Consider the following 22,847-nt stretch of genomic DNA (forward strand, 5'->3'; position numbering starts at 1 on the left):
CAGGACAGAAACCCTGACAAGCAGGCCCTCATGTTACAGACTCTAATTCCCAAGACTTACAATTCAGTTCTTTTCTTGTGTGTGTCTCTTGATTTTATTTTTATTGTATTTCTAATTAAAATATAATCATATCACTTCTGCCTTTCCTTTTGTTTCCTCAGCCCCTCCTATGCTCCAGTCATTCCATGTCTCTTACCTGTCTTTCAAGTTGATAAACTCTTTCTCTTTGATTATTATTGTTATATATATGTTATTTGTATATTACTTATATGCTCAAATAGATGAATACTACCTATTGAGTCCATTTTTGTTGTTTGTATGTGGTTAGGGATAACTACTAGGTTTTGATTAATCAATAATGGGTTCATTCTTGGGGGAGATTAATTCTCCCTCACTCTGGAACCATTAATTGCCTGTTGTCTTTGTCTAGAGCTGGGACCCCATGAGATTCCTCCCCCATTGCATGAGCATGTCTATCAATATTGTCATTTTTCAGGTCTTGGTTTATGCAGCCATTTTTAGGAGAGAGTCTCATGGTGGACTTCCTAGTATTCTGCTGGCTCTGACAATCTTTCCACCCCCTCCTCCATGATGTTCCCTGTAGGAAGTGTTTCTCTGTCTTGCCTGCCAGCTCCCAAATAACCACACAGAGATGACTTAGTAATTATGAAAGCTTGACTGATAGCTTAGGCTTGTTTCAAAAGAGTTCTTTTTTTGAATAAAACATGAACTTTATTCAATTAAAATGCATAAAACAATAACATGAAGTAAATATGCATCTCAAAAGTCTGTAGTTAAACTCAATTCATTCAAAGGCACATTATTTCTTCAGTTGCCTAAATTTAAATGTCAGAGACATTTTGCTTAAATAAAAATCATGACCTCACTAAATACTGCCTGTTAAGAAATGTACTTTAGATATAATGACATACTAGTTCTTATAACTTAACTCATATCTTTTAATCTCTGTTCTTTCATGTGGCTCCATTACCTTTATTCTGTCTTGCCCATGTAGCTTTCCCTGTGTCTTTTGATATCTCTTCCCTTCTTCTTCCCAGAGTTCTTTCTGCCCTGAAAATCCTGCCTAGCTATTGGCCATTTAGCTTTCTATTAAGCCAATCACAATGACATATCTTCTCACATAGTATAAAGGAATATTCTACAACAATTCCCTGAGTCATAAAGATAGGAGCTTGCTGTAGATATAGCTAAAAACAGGTATGGAGCTTCAACTGGGGAGGGAGTAAGGGAGAGAGTGAAAAAGGGAGGGATGGATTGATGAAGTGAAGTCAATACAGAAGAAGGATGGGGATGGACAAATAATACCAAGGTTGTTTGAGAAAGCCTTAAGGAGTCATATTATTTTATATTTGCCTAAAATTATGTACATCTATCTCTATCTATATATCTTAAAGAAGTTATATTACTACTGAGGCTGACAATAACCATACACTAACAAAATCCCATTTCCAGGCATGAGAAACCTCCTTTTGAGCAGTTGGTCAGGGCAGCCCGGGTGTCCCAAACAATATAGGCTATTGGTCTTGCCCTTGGTTGCCTCTCAGAAGTTAAAGATAAGTCCTTATTGCTGAAGACAATGAATACTTATGCCATGAGAGACAGAGGACTCAGTGATTCAAGCTGAATCTAATCTGAAGTTCTCTGACCTTCAGTCTAGCTTCCACAGTGCCAGCAGGTACTATGCAAGCTGCCAAGGGAGGAAAACAGCCCTACCCAGCTGTGACACCTATGAACCACAATAATAACCAACATGTCAAGATAGCCATAAAGGTGCAATAAGGTACTCACACGTTGGTGGTAACCAATGGCTGTCTAATGGGATTTAAGACCCACTCACCAGGCAGGAAATCATGTCTGGTACTGGAAACCTAGTCAACGTCCCAGTGGTAGTGAGTTCATAGATCTTAGAAGAGAATATACTAACACCACTTTGAAAGAGCAGTGTGAAGCCTGACCACGTTCTAAACCTTATCCTTACACTCATAGATAAATAAGTGTTGCTGCCATCCCTCACCAAAGAAGCTTCTCTCTACAGCAAATAGAGACCATCACAGAGGCCCACAACTGGACACAATGCAGAGATCATGGGGACTCCAGTCTCAACAGATAACACCTGCCCTGAGAATCTCAACTTGGAGTCCTAGAACTAATATGCAAAGCCAGTTTTGAACATGGTTGTAACATCTATTTATCAGACATTGGCCATTTTCAGAGGCATTGCTTTAAAATAATTTAAAATGATTTATTTGTGTATTATGTGTATGAGTGTTTTTGTCTGCATGTCAATATGTGTAGCACATGAATTTCTGGTGCTCTCAGAAGTCAGATACGGATGTTGGATTTCCTAGAACTGGGGTTCCAGACGTTGGTGAGCTGCCAGGTGGATTCTGGGAATTGAACTGAGGTCCTCTGCAAGAGCAAAGTACTCTTAACCACTGAGCCATCTGTTTACCCTTTCAGAGGCATTTCTGATAATCTTTGTGCTGTAGGATGGAAAGTGGTTCTTCCCTCCAAGGGCCATTTAAGTTAAATACAGAGACAACAGGTTTGTTTTTCTCTCCTACTAGGGCCGTTTTATCAGTTCAAGATCCAGGTCTTTTATATTACTGGTGGAGTTTTATGTCTTTGGAAAAGGGACAACCAGGACCAAGGATTTAGCTCACTTACCTAGCATATGAAGTGCCCTGAGTTCAGTTTCCAGCATTGAAAAATGGACAACAGGAGCCGGGCGGTGGTGGCGCATGCCTTTAATCCCAGCACTTGGGAGGCAGAGGCAGGCGGATCTCTGTGAGTTCGAGACCAGCCTGGTCTACAAGAGCTAGCTCCAGGACAGGCTCCAAAACCACAGAGAAACCCTGTCTCGAAAAAGCAAAAAAACAAAAACAAAAACATAAACAAAAACAAAAAACAAAAAAAACAACAAAAAAAACAAAAGCAAAAACAACAACAACAACAAAAAAAAAACCCAGAAAAATGGACAACAAGAGGTGCACAGAGAACTCATTATTTTCTGTTTGCTTCCCCATCTACCCCCTCCTTCTCCTCCTTCTTCTTCTTCTTCCTCTTCCTCCTCCTCTTCCTCCTCTTCTTTTTCTCCTCCTCCTCCTTCTTCTTCTTTCTTACTTTTTGTCTTTATATGAAATAAAGACAAACACTTTAAAACATTATGAGAAGTTGGGAGTCTGGATCCTGGAACAGGGTCTTCTTGAGAACTAGACCACACTGTTGCTCTGTTTTTGAATTTTCAGTCTTCAAAAGTGGAGAAATCGATTCTTGTGTTTGTAAGCTTCCTATCCTGTGGTACGTGCTTATAGCAGCCTTGACTAATGATGTTCTTCACACAATTAAAACATGTACACATTCCTAAGAAACTGGGTGTTTATTATACAGAAAGACTAATATCAAAATGACAGAATGAATTTTTCAGGTTTCTAGTATCAGCCGGTCAGAAACTCTAAGGAGGATTTGATCTTTATACTCATGATAGATGACAAGGTTAAAATTTTTCTTTTGAAATCATTTTCATCTCATGGAAGCCAAGATCATAATAGCATATACATATGATGAGTAAAACCCTTTTTATTTTTTCATGGTAGTGAAAGCATTTTATAATAGTAGCAGACAAATCAGTAATTAGGAACATAAAGGGGTTATTACTTAAAAGCCTTTTGATAAGTCATTGGCTAAAACAGAATTTGAACCTTAAAAATTTAGAAATGAATTGAAAACCTTGTGATCTTCCAGTTCTTTGAAGATAGAAATCTTGATTTTTGGAGAGCAAGGAGGGAAAGCAGAATTCTTCGTAAGGCATCTAGAGCCTCGAACTTTGGTTAGCCCAGGCTCTTCGTTTTTTGCACAGGACACAGCTAATTCAGGGCAAAGTATAAGTCAATTTTGAGCTCATCTGGACAGAGTCTTTGTTTTCAGTATGGGAATTCTAATAGTAACAGTGGTGAATGGAATGTGAGCTTCCCTATTCATATTAGTAGGGTTGTCAACTTTGAAGTTCAGTTATATTACTTATACAACACAAAGCTGGGCATTCGGGGTTGCCATGGGATACAGAGGCCAGCAATTAGTGGTGCCAGTTCTGAAGTCACACCTCTCCTTTCTTTATGGTTGCAATCATTATTGGCTAGACAGAGATAGTTTCTGATCCCAGTTAGTCACCCTTACTGTTTGATTCTGAGTCATCAGCTTCCTCAGGACTGACAATCTCTGTGGAGTTGCATCTGTGTTGGGTGGATGGGTAACTTCTTACCAGATGAAGCTAAGAGTTTTACATGTTTATTGTAATATTGTAAAGAAAATAATGAAATACAACTCATCAATGGGCAGTGAACATTTTGTACTTATTTTGTGTGACTACCCCTGTCCTTCCAGGAGCAAGTAAGGTAGCTCATTAATCCGTTGAGCATACTAAAGAGGTAGCGTCACCAGCCATTGACCATTCATACCTTTATTGTGTCTACTATTTATTTGTGAACTATGCTTTCTGCGCTACCATGAGCCAGATGCTAAAGAAGAATACATTTGTTGAACAAGCTCCCTAAAACTAAACAGGGAAACAACTGGTGATTTATTTTCATCATTCCAGAAACACATCAAGTGCTTTCATGACAGAAAGCATTGAAAAGGGGGCTGGGGAATTACTTCAGGTCTGCACTGAATGGCAGGAATATGATGTTGTCCACAAATAAGGACCGCACATATATTTCAAAACTCTCTGGTGGTCATATCAATAAAAAAGAGGAGGTAATATATGTTAATTGCAGTGTATCCCAGAGTATTTCAATATATAATCATTTGGAAGCTTATTAGAGGGTTGGGTAGATGGCTCAGTGAATGAAGCACTTCCTATCCAAGCATAAAAACTAGAGATTGGATTCCTAGAATCCACACAAAGTTGCCTGGCTTGGCAAATGCCTATAATTCTAGCACTTTGGAGGCAGAGACAGGGATCTCTTGGTGCAATCAAGCTTGAAGCAGTCTAGTTTGGAATAGTGAGCTCTGGGTTCAGTGGAAGACATTGCTTCAATAGATAGGGTGAAGAGCAATGCAGTAAGACACACAGTGTCAACCTTGTGCCTCCCTATATATCCACATATTTGTGTCCTCATGTGCAAACATTTATACATACTTACACGTGAACCCCACTCATACCCTGCTAGTTCTTTTTCTCATTATCTTTAAATTCAATCTACATTATATTATGTACATACATACATAGACATATACGACACTTCAGCCATGCTCACCATCCACATGTGGCAAGTGGCTACTGTAGAGGAAGTCACAATTTTAGGTAGTGGAAGGTCTTTCTACTGTCTAAACAATGGGAACAAGCCAGTCATATAGACTCCAGAGGGAAGGTCCTGAACCTTGGGATGGGTAAAGGTTTAACCAAAATTGAATTTAATTGTAAAATGCAACAACAAACATATAGATATCCACTTTATGTCATTTCTGTGCATTTTTGTTGGAAATTAAATTATACTTTAAAAATATTCACAAAACACGGCAAGCCATCTTTTCTTATTTCAATTAAAGGACTAGTTCAGCAGAGTTTAATAGCTTGTTACAAGAGAAATGAATTCAGTGCAAAACAGAACTTTATTTTTTAATGTCAGTTAAGTAAATGCATCTTGAACATATTTTCTCTTTTGCCTTCAAACACACAAATTTATCACAGTCTAGTGGGTATTTTACTGATAAATATACTAATTGTAGGTTCTACTTTCTAATAGCATTATCTATCTTCAGGACAGGGCTTTGAGAAAAATACATCTGGGTAGCATTGCTTGTGTTTTATCTTTCTCTGGAGGCAGGCCAAGTCTGACCCTCAGTCCAGCAACATAATGAATTAATTAGAAACAAAAGTACCCTATGCATAGACAATGCAAACTCACTCAGAAGTAACTTAAAAAGAAGCATTGGATATATTATGAGGTAATTGTCCAGTATACAACTTTCATGCTTAATCAGCATTCTACTCTCTAGCGTAAAACTAATTTGATACATGTCTTTATTTCAATTCTTCAGAATCCAGCTTCAAGATCAGAATGGAAATGTAGAAGCTGATTTGGGAGTTGATTCCTGGAAGCAAGTGTAGGAGTCAACTGGGAGGGAATGATATTTAAAAAAAAGACATGCGAAGATCATAGGCACCTCGTCACGCTGTGCCAGTCCAGGTCTGTGAGGGCACTTTTCATGTCTCAGAATTATCTCAGCTCTAGAGAAATACATGCTTTCTAAGTTATCTCTGTCACAACATTGCTGGCCCTGGGTTAGGGAAAACGAGTGTCCTCCTCTAGTGCACGTGAGCAGAATCTCACTCAGCTAGTATTAGAGGAAACCTCCAGGAAAAAGGATGTGTTTACCTGCAGCTGGCAGCTGTATGCTGCATACAGGAATGAGAACGAGCTGGTGTATCTGCACAGGTCACTGCCAGCAGCCACGTAATGCTCACCCTGGAAACTCACCCAGAAGCTCGCTTCTCTGCTGAATGCTTTACAGTTTATCACGTACTACCATTTAAGTTGTCTTATTTTTATCCTTATGAGGCCCTTGAGGGGTGGCTGAGTAGGGCTTACTAGTCATATGTTATAAAGGAGGAATCCTACTGTGCTCACAGATGGTAAAGCAATGCGGGGATCTGGCTGTCGGGGAAATTCTGGCTGCCTCCCCCACTCCGGGCTGGCATCCCAGTCCACCCCTCTCTCCTTCTGTACAGCTGTGCAGTTTGCTCTCTTTGTGAGATGGCTCCTGTTCTTAGGGATGGGTCAGCTGGTGCTCACCAATTATCTCACTGTGCTTTAATTAGCACGTGACCACTGAATTGCATCAGAGTAAAACCGATGAGAGCAAGCAAGGCATCTTATTATTTCCCTTTTAAGTTTTACACATTTATGAGAAAACGTTTAGCTTGTATAGATTTTTTAGCTGCCTTCATGTGTGCATGAAGCAAGCTGGCCTCATGAGGACATCAAAATCACAGGAGGCAGAAAAGACAGATGGATAAAGATGGCAGAACTAACTCCATAAAAGAACAGTAAAACAAACGAGTTAACGAGTGTTTGCTGCCTGCTTTAGAATTTCAGTATTGGGGAAACTGAGAGATGATTGCAGCCTCACTTGAAGAAAAAGCAGGTACTGGGTTTTAGTTGGATGGAGATTTTTAAAAAGTCACACCTGGAGAAGGAATAGTGGGGCACAGAGAAGGGACCTTGATAACACCCATTGGTGCTGCACCTATGGCATTTGTGAACCTAGGGCAGGGTTTGGCAGCGTCTCATTCCAGGCAGAATTTACACTGGAAACCTATCTTTCCTCCATAGGTTTCTTTCTTGCGAGTATCTGTCTGTTCAGAGTGACCCTCGTCTTCTGGAAAGAGATTCAGAATGTGTATGAGAACACAGCCAAAGCAGAGATGAAAGGCAACTACAAGGAAGACTCACCACTCTGCACACTGACTCTAGTGCACTGGAGAAACCAAATTCAGTCTACGAAGGACAGGCATCAGTGTCTACACAGAAGCTAGGTGTCCTGTCAAACCTCACAGGAGACGCTCCAGAGAAGGTGGTTTTAGGAAGGAGGGACAAACTGGCCAGAGGTCCCCCAGAATGCTAATGGTAGCTCTTTGTGGGAGTTGCTCTGTATCTGAGATCCATGTTTCACACTACCTGACTCCAAACCCTCTCTAGGGTTCTGCACTTTTGCCTCTGAATGCAAAGCCACAAGATGGTAAGCCGCTCAAACTACTTTCCTCGGAGCTCAACACTCAGCCGTTGGGTCTGGAAAGAGCGACAAATCTGAAAGCAGCATCTTGAGTTGTTTCCCAGAAGATGAATTTACATTATTTTCTAATTGTAGATAATTGCACACATACTTGAACACATACACGTGCATTTGTAAACACATGGACACAAGTGTGCATGCGCACACACACACATGCATTCTCTACTTACGCAGAGAAAATGGGAAACACAACTTTTATATCTTTCTCTGTGCATTTATTTCAGCAAATGTTTTATTTAGATTTTAGGATTTCTCTTATTTTTAATTTTGTGTATGCACGTGACTATATGTGTGTGGGGGTGGGGGTGGGTATATGCATATGAGTGAAGATGCCCATGGAGGGTAGCAGATCCATAAGAGCTGGAGTTACAGGCTGTTGTGAGTTACCTATGTGAGTGTTAAGAATTGAACATGAATCTTTGGCAAGAACTGTATCTCTTAGGCCCTTTTATTTTTAATGGACATGTATGAATGTGCATGTGTGTGTGTGCGCACATGTGTACGCATGTACGCATATGAGGAGGACAGAGGCCAACCCTAGATGTCATCTTCAGGAACAACATATACCTCATTTGATACAGTTTTTCATTGGCCTAGAACTCATCAGTTAGGTAGACTGGATGGTCAGAAAGGCCCAGGGACCCTGTGTGTTTTCTAGTGCAGTGTTGGGAGCAGAAGTGCCCACCACCATGTGTAGCACTTCTTTTGTGGAGAGGGGTTTTGGCATCAAACTCAGGTCCTCATGTTGTACTGGTAGAGCTATTTCCCAATTCTTTTTTTTTTTTTTTTTTTTTTTGGTTTTTCGAGACAGGGTTTCTCTGTGGGTTTTTTTTTTGGAGCCTGTCCTGGAACTAGCTCTTGTAGACCAGGCTGGTCTCGAACTCACAGAGATCCGCCTGCCTCTGCCTCCCGAGTGCTGGGATTAAAGGCGTGCGCCACCACCGCCCGGCATATGTTTTTTTTTTTTTTTTTTTTTTTTTTTTGGTTTTTTGAGACAGGGTTTCTCTGTGGTTTTGGAGTCTGTCCTGGAACTAGCTCTTGTAGACCAGGCTGGTCTCGAACTCACAGAGATCCGCCTGTCTCTGCCTCCCGAGTGCTGGGATTAAAGGCGTGCGCCACCGCCGCCCGGCCCCAATTCTATAAATAAATTTTAGATATTTAATTTTAGTTTTCAAAACTGTTTATACTGTTATTGATAATAGTTCCATTTTCATAACTATCAAATAATAGGTAAATACTTTAAGCTAAATCCAAATACATCTTAAACAAAAATATTAAAACTAAAGCAAGTCTCCTATTTGTAGAAACTTATATTTAAGCCGGGTGGTGGTGGTGCACACCTTTAATCTCAGCACTCGGGAGGCAGAGGCAGGCGGAACTCTGTGAGTTCAAGGCCAGCCTGGTCTATAAGAGCTAGTTCTAGGACAGTCCCCAAAGTTATAGAGAAAACCCTGTCTCGAAAACAAGCAAACAAATAAAAAAGAAACTTATGTTTATTTCAAACGTTTGGGTTTTACCCAAAATACTGTGGTCTCTATTGCTAAATCTTTGTAATATATTTCCTTTTTTCTTTAACACTCATATTTTTCTATCTAGCTCTCTGAGTTAAATTATGAATGAATTCATTTCTTTCACTCATTCTTTATTAAGTTATGCCCTACCATTGTGGGATTCCCCTCTGTATGCTATGAATATATTTTATTACCATTGTTAATGAATAAAACTGTTTGGCCAATGGCTTAGCAGGATAAAGCCAGGCAAAAAATCTGAACAGAGCTATAGAGGGAAAGTAGGTGGAGTCAAGGATACTCCATGTAGCTGCCCAGGAAGCAAGAGATAACAAACCATGAGCATCGTGGTAAAATATAACATAATAATAGACATGGGCTAATTTAAGATGTAAGCACTAACAAGAAATACGCCTAAGCTATTGGCCAAACAGTGTTATAATTAATATAGTTTCTGTGTGATTATTCGGGTCTGGGCAACCGGGAAACAAAAGAGCAGTCTCCTACCACACCTAACCTGTTTTAGTCACCCATTTGGATTATGGTTTCAGCCATCTCTTTACCTTACTAAGTTTTATTTCATGAACCTATTCTGTTTCTTCTTTGTAGCCTTAATGATTTAGGCAGAATTTTTCTATCCTGTCTATTGTAAAATGTGTAGATAGTCTCTCAACCCTGTTTCTACTCCTCTTGTCCATGGTGTATTATTTCTACAGTGAGATTTGGTCTCTTCTGATGGCCTTACAGCATAGGATGTATTATATGTTAATTTAATGTCACCAAAATTATGATATATATATATATCTGTATATATATATATATCTGTATATCTATCTATCTATCTATCTATCTATCTATCTATCTATATATATATATATATATATGTAAATCGAAATCATAAGGTCACGGTTTCTCAAGATACATCATTTTCTAAAATGTAGACATTTTACTGCTGTATTAAGTTTAATAAAATAATTATTGGAGTCTAACGCCTCACTTTTTACTGGCCCGAGTGTCCTCATTGTTTTTTATTATGTAGGCATTAGAACTCCGTGTTCTGGAGACTGGAGGGTGGGGCTTAGTCCCCAGTATAATTTCATGCTGCAACCTCTTCATTTCTCATCATTGCTGATTTTCTCACTTTCCTACCGGTCCCTACATTTAAAAGGATGTTTCATTGATCTAGTATTTCTTCTTTGTAATGAGAGTTTCTGACTAACAGAAACTAAGTTTTAAGTAACTGAAGCTCTTAAATATTTCTCTTATGATAACTTATATTAATTGTATAAACTAGTACCTTTCATTTTTACATATGAATATAATGTAAGCTTGAAACCATATTTTCTTTTAAACTTTCTGAAGTTATAATAATCACATCACTTTCCCCCTCAAATCCTCCCATGTGCTGCCTTCTTGCTCTTTTACAAATTCATAACCTCTTTTTAAAACATCTACACATACTGTTACTTGTACATTTGTTCTCAGGGCTGCTCATCTAGTATTTGTTACCCAGTTGGTGTGCTCCTCTCTGGGTAAGGCTGTTTCTCCCTTGCTTTGCACTCCTGAGTTGACTGTAGTTCTTTGTCAAGGGTTGAGGTCTCCTACCCCATCCCCTGTCATATTAGCATGCCTATTGGTGTCTTATTCAGGTCATGTTTGGGCAGCCATGTTGGTGAGACTTTCTGTGTGTAGTTCTGACATTTCTGGGAGACACGACCTCACAATAAACGTCTTGCTCCTCTGGCTCTTACAACCTTTCCGCTCCCTCTTCCATAATGGTCCTGGAATCACATGTGCAAAAGTTGTGCTGGGACTGGGCTCCACAAGTGCACTTTGATTGGTTGTGATTTTCTGTAATGGTCCCTGGCTGCTGCAAAGAGAAGTTTCCTTGAGGAGAGTTGGATGCATTTTTACTCTACACTGTGCTGAGTTTCCATAAGGACATTTTAATGCAAGTATGCAAGCATACTCCTCCCCTCAAGTACTGCTTTAAAGCAAACATTCAGAAGTGGGATTGTATATTTGAGGGGGTATACTTTTAATGTACCTTATACATTGAAATGATAAACACTACAGGATATTGAAAGGTTTATCTTCTTTACACTCTCTTATAATTCAAGAATATAATAACGAACAAGAGGCAGTTTTTAAATAGTTTCTTTGGCCACGCACCACCCTGTGGATGCCATCCTCGCCCACCACCAGGGTCTCCTTTCGTTGCCATTTTGTTGAGCATGTTGATCACTGTCATTTGTTGCTGTCCTGTCACACGTGTCCTGTGCAGTCACCATGCAGCACTCAGTGAGGGTAGCTGTCCCCTCTGCACACTGCTCCATGTCCAGGAGTGTTGCCTGGCTGGCTGTGCTTCCCATGCCAGCCCTAGGCCACAACAGTGTTTCCCCGAGAGGGTACATGGCCTCTCAGCCTTTGCCCCCGAGGGTCCCTGGGCAGGGACAGGCTACTGTCACTATACAAGGCCACCTTGCCCTCTACCCCTCTGTGACAATTGCATTAAAGTCCATATGTTACACTTGAAAAAATAAGTAGTTTCTTAACTAGATTTAACTTCTCTCCTTCTTTAGGCTTTCTCTCTTTGTAGAACTGCTGTTTCATCATAAACTTTGGAAGTATAAATCCAAACTACCTGGACATGCCCATAGCATTACGAAGAGCAGAAGCTTCGTGAAATCGCCCTACTACATCCTTACTTCTACACGGCGAGAAACTGGCACGTGTAAATTCTAACGTCACATCAATCACATACGTTCATGCTGAAAGACTAGATGGTGAAAACAGGAAGGCCCTTCCTGGGGACGGGGGCAGGAACACATTTTTGTGCATGCTGTTATTTTTTAGTGTCCACCTCTCCTAGCCCTTAAACTGTCACCGGAGAGTAGCTTTGAACCAGCTGCGAACCTCTGAAAGGTCATAACCCGGGAGCAGGGGACTGGAGGAATGTGTGCAGGGAAGATGCAGATGGGTAAACAAGTCATAAAGTAGACTATGGCTTCTCTTTTCTAGCATTTCATTGAGAGCTGACTCCAGGCTATTACCCTGTGAAAGTGAAATTTAAAAGAGCCAATCCTAAACAAACCTCTGGCTTGATTCCCCCATAACTAATGAAACCCAGGAGTGTCCTGAAGTGAGGTGTGACAATTTGAGAGGCAGAGGGAAGATCACAGAGGCGAGAAGCCTATCACCTTTCTTTTCATATCCCAAGGAGCATATGGACCAGACTTAGTGTGCTCACGGGTCTGGTGGCCAGGGCAGCAGATGGGCACTGATGACGCAGCACCGCCTCCTCTTTTCCAGGCAAGCTTTTCTAAAGGTGCCTTAGTTGTGAGCGTGCACATATGACAACCACCTTGGACCCTGTGACCAGAACGAAGCGTAGCATTTCTGTGGAACTCAATGGATGTATCCAAGGGTAATGAGAAGAAAAGACGGGATAAACTTCTGTATGAACAACTATGGGTAACAGACTGGGTGTAGCCTCTATGAATGGACGATGGAGGGAGCCCACAGGATTTTGTGTCTCATACAAGTAAATGGAATGGATACAGGAGCAGTACTGAAGAGATGGCTGGATCTCTAGGTACTGAGATAGTAGAGTGATTCTTTGTCTTAGACATCGCTGGACGTCCTTGTGGATCACAGAATCAGGGTTTGTCTACTCTCTCAGTGTGTCCAGTGCCAGAGATAAGTCAGTCATCTTGCAGGGCTAATCAGCTGGCTCTTCCATTTTCCCTTTTCCTTTCCCATTGACTGAAATAACCATGCACACTAGGACAAAATCATCAGGGCTGGTGGGGCCACAGGCGAGAAATGCCGTGAGCCTGAACATCGTTTTGTTGTTGTTGTTACAACAGTTTGATTAATTTTACTATAAATGATCATTCAGAGGGATCTTTTCATTGCCTGTTAGTGGGTTCCATTCTGCACTGGCTATGGGACCTTCCTTTGGTTTGGAAGTGTTTATTGGATTATTTGCAAGTGATTTTGTCTTTTATAAAGAAAGTCATAATTTTTTCAAATATAGTGATTTTTATTTATGTTTGATAGTCATAAACTTTAAATGCTTTATGTTAAAATGTCCCTATTTTGCTTATGCGTGATGTGACAAGCCAGCAATCTCAGTTATTCAGGAAGTTGAAGCAGGAGAAAAACAAGTTTAAGGCCATCCTGGCTTTGTATAGTCAATTTTAGGCTAGCCTGAGCAACTTAGTGAGGCCTTGTTTACATGGAAAAATTAATAAAAATTTTGGCTGTCCTTGTGGAATCATTGAGAGCATTTCCTTGGTGTATACATACCATACACACACACACACACATACCACACACACACACACACACATACCACACACACACACACACATACCACACACACATACACACACATCTGCACATGCACATTTTTTCTCTTCTTTTGTTAGATATTTCTGCATGAAGAATTTTAGATTAGAACCTGCTTCCCTCTGAGTTCTGAATACATTGCTTCTCTGTCTTCTAGAATCAGATTTTGTAATACAGAGTGAGACAGAGACTACAAACAAGACTACACGCACTTGCAAAACACCAGCAGGAGACACACATATGAGAAAGGTTATCCCTACTAAATGACCACCAGACATTAATGAGGGCCACTTTCTCCACAACAGGTCAGTCATGAGTATAGGAGGTTTGTAGCACTGGTGCATATTGAAGAAATAAGTGGCTGTTTTACATAATGCAAAGGGACGAGAATGTTGGTACGAACTGTCTGAAGGGCACGTTTGTAACTTTCAACAGTAAAATCCATTGCTTCTACCTTGTTATTTGGGATTGTTTTGTTGTTTCTCTCGCTGTAAGCATTGAAATCCTTTGTTTGTTCTTGGTGGTGTACAAATCCTGAAGACATATTTATGTGAAAACCTTTTAGCCTTCATCTCAGCACTTAGCAGCCTGTTTCTTTTTGTTTTGTTCCAGCACCAGGGAAATGGTTCTTTTATTATTTATTTGATATTTTTCTGCATTCCATGCCTTCTACTCATCCATTTTAACTTATCTGATGGCTCTTGGCCTTCCTTATTGGCAGCCTGCGTCTTTCACATCTCCTTTCATCCTTTTGTTTGTCCTTTGCTTTGTGGTCTCAGCGGCATTTAAATATATTTCTTGTTTTCTATTGATTTATATTCATCAAACATTTAAATGCTAGGTAACATTTAGTTTATGTGAATGTCATTTCCTTTTTAGTCAGCTTATTCTTATGGATATATCTTGATGAGATTAACCTACATGTGCCACACCATAACATCTCAAAAGGTCTCTCTGAAAATTGTCTGTTTCTTCCAGTGAATGCTTTTCCTTTTCACCTTGACGACTCTTTTGACTGTTGACAGTTTTCCTCTCATATCTGAAACATCCCTGAACTTTTATTCTTATAATGAAGGATTGTATTGGTAAATGCAAGTTAATCATTCATGTTTCCTTTCTGCTTGGCACTTACAAATCAGATGTGAGTAATAAAAAATCAAATTTTTAAAGTAAGTAAGTTTTCATCTTACTACATGAAAGACCTACTTCAATGAAATATTTTAATTTTTCTGTGTAATGTATGGGTGACTGATATATGTCAGAGTTATTGAGTTATAGAATCATTTATATAGGAAATGTCTAATATTTAACTGGTCCTACTTAAAATTGTCTTAAAACCTTTTAAAGCTTTTATTTTGAAGTTTTACTTAAGGACTTTTTTTTCTAGCTATTCTTCAGAGCTATTTGAGTGTATGTGTGTGTTTTAAACATCAATACACTACTTTACATATAGTAGAAAATTCACTGTTGTAGTTGTCTATAATTTGTGACTGTGATTTACCAATGTTTTATGTGTGTGACATTTTAAAAAGATACATAAATTATATAAAGTTGGTATTGACACTAAAAAAATAGGAGCATGATGGCTACAATTATTTACAAAATATAGGGAAATCATGTATTGCTGTACATGCAATTATTTTTTTATTCTTAAAAATAAAATCTCAGGGACTGACTACTTAAACTTATTGAACATTTTTCATTTACAGGATGCCAAGATCTCTTCCACGCCCTCACACTGCCACCCATTCGTTTTTATCTACAGCCCTTTATTCCCACTTGGGATCGCAGGCAAGGGGCAGGGTAGACTGAGCTCACCACAGTCAAGCCATTGCCACTCTGCTCCTTTTGGTCTTCCTGACACATTTTCTCCATGCATGCTTCAAATCTGGAAAAAAACAAACTTTTGGGCCGGAGAAACAAAGAAGCTGCAATTTCCTTGCCTTAGTCCTTGGCCCGTGATGAAGTAGAGAGCACAACGTGGTGATTGGAGCCAGACTTACCCTTGGCCATGGGCATTGCAGCCGACCCAAACCTAATTAAGAAAGATCCTGGATAAACTTGGGTGAGAGCCAAAATCACTAGGCCCTTCAATCAATATTTTTGATATAAAAATTAGCATCTGGCCTGAATAAAAGGCAGTACTGTTTCATGCTGCAGGAAAAAAAAAATCCTCTTTTCCGTCTATTCTGACCTTCTGTTAGGTATTTCACTGATTTATTTCTATGATAAGGTTTTGGTGCAGCTGACTTGAAAATTTTGGCTTTCAGCTCCTCATTTGGTCCAAAGGCTGCAAGGAGAATTAGAATCACAGTCCTACCTTAATCCCAAACTGGCATAGTTATCAGCCTTTTCCAACAAGTAGACTGGTTTGACTTGTTCTCTTATTTTTGATTGAGTTACCTTTGTTATTATGCAAAGATTAGCTAAAATAACCCTTGAAGAAATTTGCTCTAGTAAGAATGAGGACACGTGCCTAAGAAAGCAATACTAGAGTCTTAGAACTCCCCTTCCTGCTCTGTGAGTCAATACTGCACACTGTTGCCTTCCAAGAAACCTCTGTAAACTTAAACAACAATCCTCAAGAGACTGTGTGTATAGGAGTGTTTAGCCCAGTCTCTAAAGATCATTGGCTTATTAGCTCTCAGAAAATCATATACCTATTTCAGAATGTATTTTTAGCTTTAAACCGTGGAAATCCCAACTAGCTAAGGAGATAGAGACAGGAAGGGTTCATGTTTGATTCATTTTAATGCTGATGTTATTCCAAAGACTTGTATTTTAATGAGGTTGAAAGGAGGAACAAATTAAGACATCACTGCCTTTTCAAAAGACTCCAGGAAATACTTAGTCATGAAGTGAAATGATTTCCAGGGTTCACTTTAATCTAATGAGGGGGCGAGTGGAGGGGAGGATGAGAAGAGCCTGCTCACCAAGTGACAATGCTTAGAGCGTGAGCTAGGTGTATTGACGTCATCACGCTAGCCTAGTCTACTCTGTGTTTATTTTTTCCATTATAAATTTTAAGTCGGTATCTTAGAAATGAATCTTAAATGATAGGTCACAGGAATCATCTCCAACTGGACAGAATAGTCTTGCTTGTGCTAATACCTTGTCCTACGCCTCTTCCTGGGAGCTCGATTTGGTTGGTTGTAGGCTAGCTTTGTTCCTTGAGTTTGAGTTAGTGCTAAAGGAAAACCTAACTGCACAATTCTGCATGAATATATAATGGATTACATATTGTACATGAATTGTACCATATTGTCTGGTTTCAGTGGCCTTCTGCTAGAGTTTGGAAAGCTAGACCTCCTGGTCCATGAGTTGTAGTGTTTACTCATTTCTATGGTGTTAAGTTACCTGATGGGACCAACTTTAAGCCCCCACTGCGATGTCACCTAATGATCTGGAAGGATATGTGCACAATTGGTTCTCATGAAAAGATGGGCCTCTCTAGCTATAGCTACCTCCACCAGTCGCCTCTAGCGAAATTCCTAGGCGAAAATTTCTACCCATCTTTTCCTCCCAGAATGACCAAAACAACATCAACACAAAACCATTTATGAGTTTTGTTTTATTGTGTCAGTTTTAGTGATTTGTTTATTAAAGTAATATTTTACAGTAAACAGGTCATCTCAAATGTTTCGATGAAACATAAACATATTCACATCCTATATGCTGTATTTCACAATGTCATAAAGTAATATACTACAACAATTGCCTAAAAACAGTCTCCTCTTGTGTGTGTGTGTGTGTGTATGTGGTATGTGTGTGTGTAGGCCAAATGCCAGCCTTGAGTGCTGTTCCTCAGAAGCCATACACTTTATTTTTAGAGAGAGGGTCTCTCATTATGACCTAGAATAATAAGGCTAGGTGGGTTGGCTAACAAGTCCCAGGAATATACCTGTTTCTGCCTTCCCAGAGCTAGGATTACAGCTTATATCACTGGGCTTGGCTTTTTACATAAGCATTGGGGGTCAAGTTCAGCTAGATCTTCATGCTTGCTAGGGAAATACATTACTGATGTGCTCTCTCTCCAAGACAGGAAATACTCTCTCCGATTTACAAACCCTGTGCGGCAGGGTATGGTGTTGAAAGAGAATGGAACACAAATACTCTGTCACTATCTTCGAAATTAGGACTGTCATAAATAAAAGTATGTATTTAAGATAGTTCAAGTATTCATCAGAACTTAGGTTTTAAAATAAGAGTTAGAATTTTATATAACTGTTACTTGTGAAAGAAGATGCAGAGGAACATTGTATATCTGAGGAGCTGGCAAGAATAACACTCTACTGCTGAGCTGTGATAGTCAGAAGTTGAACTTTTTAAAAGTATGGAAGCCCTAGTCATCTTGCATAAAGCCTGGTAGGCATGCAAGTCTCAAAAATTTCATGAGATTTACCCCCTTGCATCTTAGAAGTGAAGAGTATATCGTCATCTATTGTTTGCAGATATTGTCAGTGAAGTTTTGATTTTGCTGTCATAACTTTTTGTCATTTTATGGAATTATTTAGGACTTAACTGGGGTTAATTTAAATTTTCAGTTAGCATAAAAAAGTATGGAGAGAAAGGAGGAGAATATTAAAATAAAAAAGGGGTATCTTGTGAAGACCTTTTCAATATTGGGTCTGTTTTTCATAGAGACAGATATTCCTTAGAAAATGGCCCATTGAGGAGGAAAGAAGCACGGAGTAACTTCATCTCCATTTACTAGTATAAATGCCCTTAGACATCAACAAAGAATCAGAAAAGTCCCCTGCTATGTTACAGGAGGCAACTGGTCCATTGAAAGCTCTAACCATGCTTTACAAATTCTGGTGAGGCTTCCTAAAATGTAGTGTCCTGGGAACCACTGTGATCAGACTCAGTGGTGGTCTGGTGTGACCCACATTGTTTGTCATGTTAACTGGTTTCCTAATCAGTTCTGAAGGTGATGGTCTCTGTCAAAGAAACATGTCTAAAGGCAGTAAAGCTAAGTTTCCGTGATACGGTCGTGCCATAAAAAGATTGTCATTCCTTCATTATACAAAACTGTCTCCCTTACAAACATCAGCCTAGAACCTTCAGCTTTTTTTTTTTTTTTTTTTTTTTTTTTTTTTTTTTTTTTTTTTTTTTTTTTTTTTTTTTACTTTTTCAAGACAGGGTTTCTCTGTGGTTTTGGAACCTGTCCTGGAACTAGCTCTTGTAGACCAGGCTGGTCTCGAACTCACAGAGATCTGCCTGCCTCTGCCTCCCGAGTGCTGGGAAAAAAACTGATTTCTAGAACATCTTTCTCTCTGTCATTCAGTCAGATATTCATCTATCTGTTGATTCTCTTCTTCCTTTTCAAAAAAAAAAAGTAAAAATGTCCATGTCCATGTATATATGGGTACATACGCAAAGGTAGTTGGGATGTAAAACACGATAATTCAGAGTCCTTGATCCTAACAGACCCAAACTCTGATTAATAAAACTCAGTAGTTACTACTGTATTGAAATCAGTCTTAATTAACCTTATACAAATCAATAGTTCTTACAATTTGCAACTTTCTATATGATATATACTCATATTGCTACACAATGGAGTCAGGGTCTCTCCTCACTCAGGAAGCATTCCACCGGAATTAGAGCTCTTTTCCTAAGTGTGTATTCACCGTAGACTCTGACAAAAAGTAAGTCTTTTCATATGTGTATGGAAAGGTCACAAGTTGTGCCAGGACCCTCAGATTTTAATGAAAAGGGAAGAACCTCCTTCTGGCTCTGTATACCGGGCAGTAAAGTAACTTCTCCATGATTAACTGAACACAGGTTCCTCCAAGCAAATACTAAGCAGGAACATCCTTACTCGGGAAGATACCTGTCCCTCTGGTGGTTTGAAATCTTAGTGCAGGTGTGACCCTGCAGGTGATGATAACAGACAGACCTAAAGAAGGGGGATGCTCATTGTGAGGATGCAGGCATAGATCTCTCTCTGTCCTCTTTGCCGCCCTTTTCCTGTTTTGAACTCCAGGTATTCTGCATTTTGTTTAGATGATCTATAAGAAACAACTTCATTGAATGCCCATACTAAAAAGAAAAGACCTAGTTATATCTTCCTTGCTTTATGCATCTCTGTGACATTTGTTTTCTCTGCAAAAGTCATGCTGCACCAGTTCACTCGGAACTTATCAGGTCAGTCTTTGACAAGCAGCTGTGCACATAGTACCTAGTTTCCTCCTTTACCACAGCGTTCCTTTAGCTTTTCAGCAGTTATGAGGCACTTTATAACTGGGGACCACTTTTTAAAAGGATTTATTTTTATTATATTTTAACTATGTGTATGTGTGTGGGTCTGAGTGCAGATATGCCCACATGAGTCATGGTGCCCACAGAAGCCACAGGCATTAGCTGCCCCAGAGCTGGAGTTACAGGTGATTGTGAACAATACAACCTGGGTGCTGAGAACTGAACTCAGGTTGTCTCTGGAAGACCAGTAAGTGCTCTCAGCTGCTGAGTCATCTTTCCAGCCTCAAGAGATTCACTTAAAAAACAAAAAAACCCTTATAATCCGCCAGGGGGGCTATACTTTTTAAAAAGCTTTGCATGAGTATCATTTTGTTTTTGAACGATCTTTAAGCATCATTGTTGCCCCAACCAGCATTGGTGTTGCAGGTTGAATTTCTGTCTCCATGCACAGCATGAAAGCTTGGGCCCATCTGTGTCACACAGAGCCAAAGCTCTTTTGAAGTGATTTGTTTACAGTGTCATTTGATGGAGTGGAATGTTCTGTAACTCATTCGAACTGCTACAGAAGCTTGGCTAAAAGGTCAACTCTGCGCTTTGGAGTTTCCAAGTCTGGGCACCATCTGGGAGCTTGTTAAAGATAAGGTTTTCCACTGGCTTTTTTCCATACCAACTAGAACCAATTAGCAGAGGACTAATTTTTCAGAGATGCTCATACCGTTTTGTGTGTATGAGGGGGGAAAGAACCAGAGGTGCACCGAAGTATGCAATACCACTTCTCAGCAAACCTGAGTAGACGTGCCATAGGGGATATTATTTCCTGGACCTGTATCTACAGATACACAGCCTTGAAAGAGACAGAGGAAACTCGCTTGTGAATACTTTGTTTAACCAGTCCATTTGGAAATGAGTTTTTAAAGGGAATTGAATTTCACTAGGTACTCAGAATTCGATAGAAAAATAGGAAGTTATTAAGGCCAAACAAGCGAAACTCACTCTTCATGGCACCAGCATCCAGCATCATTTGGGTTGTTTGAATTTTACAGTGTTAGTCTAGGTTCAACGCTGACTTGTGCTTGCTTTCCTTCTTCCTCTTTAGAAAATGAGTCACGAACTTCCCAGTTCTCAAAAGCTTAACAGCAAAATTGTACGAGAGCACCAACAGGCAAAAACAGATTCACTTCAAAGGCGTCTCTGCTCACTACTGGACCGCTTTACATTCTCTCCTAAGCATTAATTATGTCTTTTGATACCTGTCCTTGGATAAAGTCGAAATGTGGCAAACAGTAGATGCAGCATTGCCTTATGTCCTTCCTGGAACTTCCCATGACACGTAGGGACTGTTCCTGGTACTGTTAAGGGTGGAACACGAGACTCAGCTCCTCTCTGTCACTCTTTCTCGTGTGTGCAGATGGCATACTTGAACACACAGCGAGATTACCCAGGTAAAAATCAAAATCCTTTCGTTTAGTTGGAGCCCTTGAAGGAATCTGTCTCAAAAGCTGGAGAGTAGCAGCTAAAACACAGGCTCCTTGCCATGAAAGCACACTCTAAGAAAAGCATGCTTTACGTGTTTCTGGCGGAGGAGAGGGAAAATGTAAATCTAGAATTATATGTTTTTGATTGTGTTGCAGTGGGTTAGAGACATTAAAGAAATGACGATTTCCCTCACTCGATTAAGCTGCGTTGGAAAATAAAACCGCCCTGGAGAAGAGGTAAAATGCAGTCATGCTACTTGTGAGACACAGGGGGAAGGAGGTCTTCTGGCAGTCTTTCCTTCTCACTCAGAACTGGGAAACCTAGGCTTCAGGCTCAATGCTCATCTCATCAAAGCTTGCTTCTTTGTCAAAACTCTTCTCATTGTAGAGTGCAGGGTAACCAGACTTCTTGTATGGGAAATACTTCACATTCAGGAGGTCGCCGAGTTTATCAACGACTTCCAAAACCTGCAATGAGATGTCCTTCCATAAGTTATCTTTAAACTCTGAAGTGGTCTGCTGTACAGAGCCCAGGTTAATGGGCAAGCTTCCCAAAGACCCATAGCAATGTGTTGCCAGCCAAGTTCCATGTCATTAGGTTGTGGTTTGTAAGTCCTAGAAGAACTTTAATGAACTAATCAATTTGTCTGTGTGGATACATGTATGTGTACAGGTGTATATGCATGTGTGTATACACGTATATGATGGTCAGAAGACAACCTTGACTGTTGTTCTTCAAGAGTCTTCCATCTTGTTTGTTGAGATAGGGCCTCTGGAGCTTGCTGACAAGTGAGTCTCGGGAATTCTCTTTCTCCCTTTACCTATCCAGTGTTAGCATTACAAGCACATGTCACTACTCTAGGCTTTATAAAACATGGGTTCTGGGAATTGAATACAGGCCCTCATGCTTGCATGTGAGCATGTTTCCAACTGAACTGATCTCCCTAAACATACTAGAGAAAAATTGGATGGTTATTCTTTTTATTTAATGTTTTAGCTCAGAGTAGTGAATATTCTATTTTAGCAGTGTGAGGAGGAGAGGAACTTAGATGTCTGACTCTCCTAAACCTTTTATTTATTTTAAGACCTGCATATGACCTCATAGAAGAAAATAATAGGGATGCAGAATACATTGGAGATTATGTCTTCATAACAGAGTAAACCAACAAAATAGAACACTTGGGGAGCTAATAGCTGCATCTTCAATCCTCTCAAAACTTACTCCTAACACTTATTTTTAAAATGACATTTCTACATACCATGCAATAACACAACTTAGACTTACAAAAAAATCAAAACTACACATATTTCAATTTTATATTAAAGTCCTTGATGAAGTATGCTTAAGGGCACCTCTGCGAAAGGGAGAGAATTGTTACTGCATTGGGTTTACACTAGAGGTGATTTTAAGAAAATAGACACAAATTCTGCCTTAGGTACCAGCAGGAAGCCACTGGCTGACTATGCACTTTTCTTTTTTATCTGGGGA

At 39.7% G+C, this 22,847-nt stretch overlaps 1 protein-coding gene across 1 annotated transcript in view; it reads right to left on the bottom strand.

Annotated features, from left to right (window-relative positions):
- Positions 1–20,187: 20,187 nt before the first annotated feature.
- The window catches only part of Sptlc3 (serine palmitoyltransferase long chain base subunit 3), a 114,916-nt gene continuing 112,256 nt past the window's right edge, over positions 20,188–22,847 (bottom strand). Inside the window, exon 12 of the mRNA XM_057780912.1 lies at positions 20,188–21,826. Coding sequence (XP_057636895.1) covers positions 21,680–21,826 — 147 coding nt within the window. The 3' untranslated portion in view covers positions 20,188–21,679. The remainder of the gene's footprint in view (positions 21,827–22,847) is intronic.

This window comes from Chionomys nivalis, chromosome 9 (genome assembly GCF_950005125.1).
Source record: "Chionomys nivalis chromosome 9, mChiNiv1.1, whole genome shotgun sequence".
NCBI classification, from domain to species: domain Eukaryota; kingdom Metazoa; phylum Chordata; class Mammalia; order Rodentia; family Cricetidae; genus Chionomys; species Chionomys nivalis.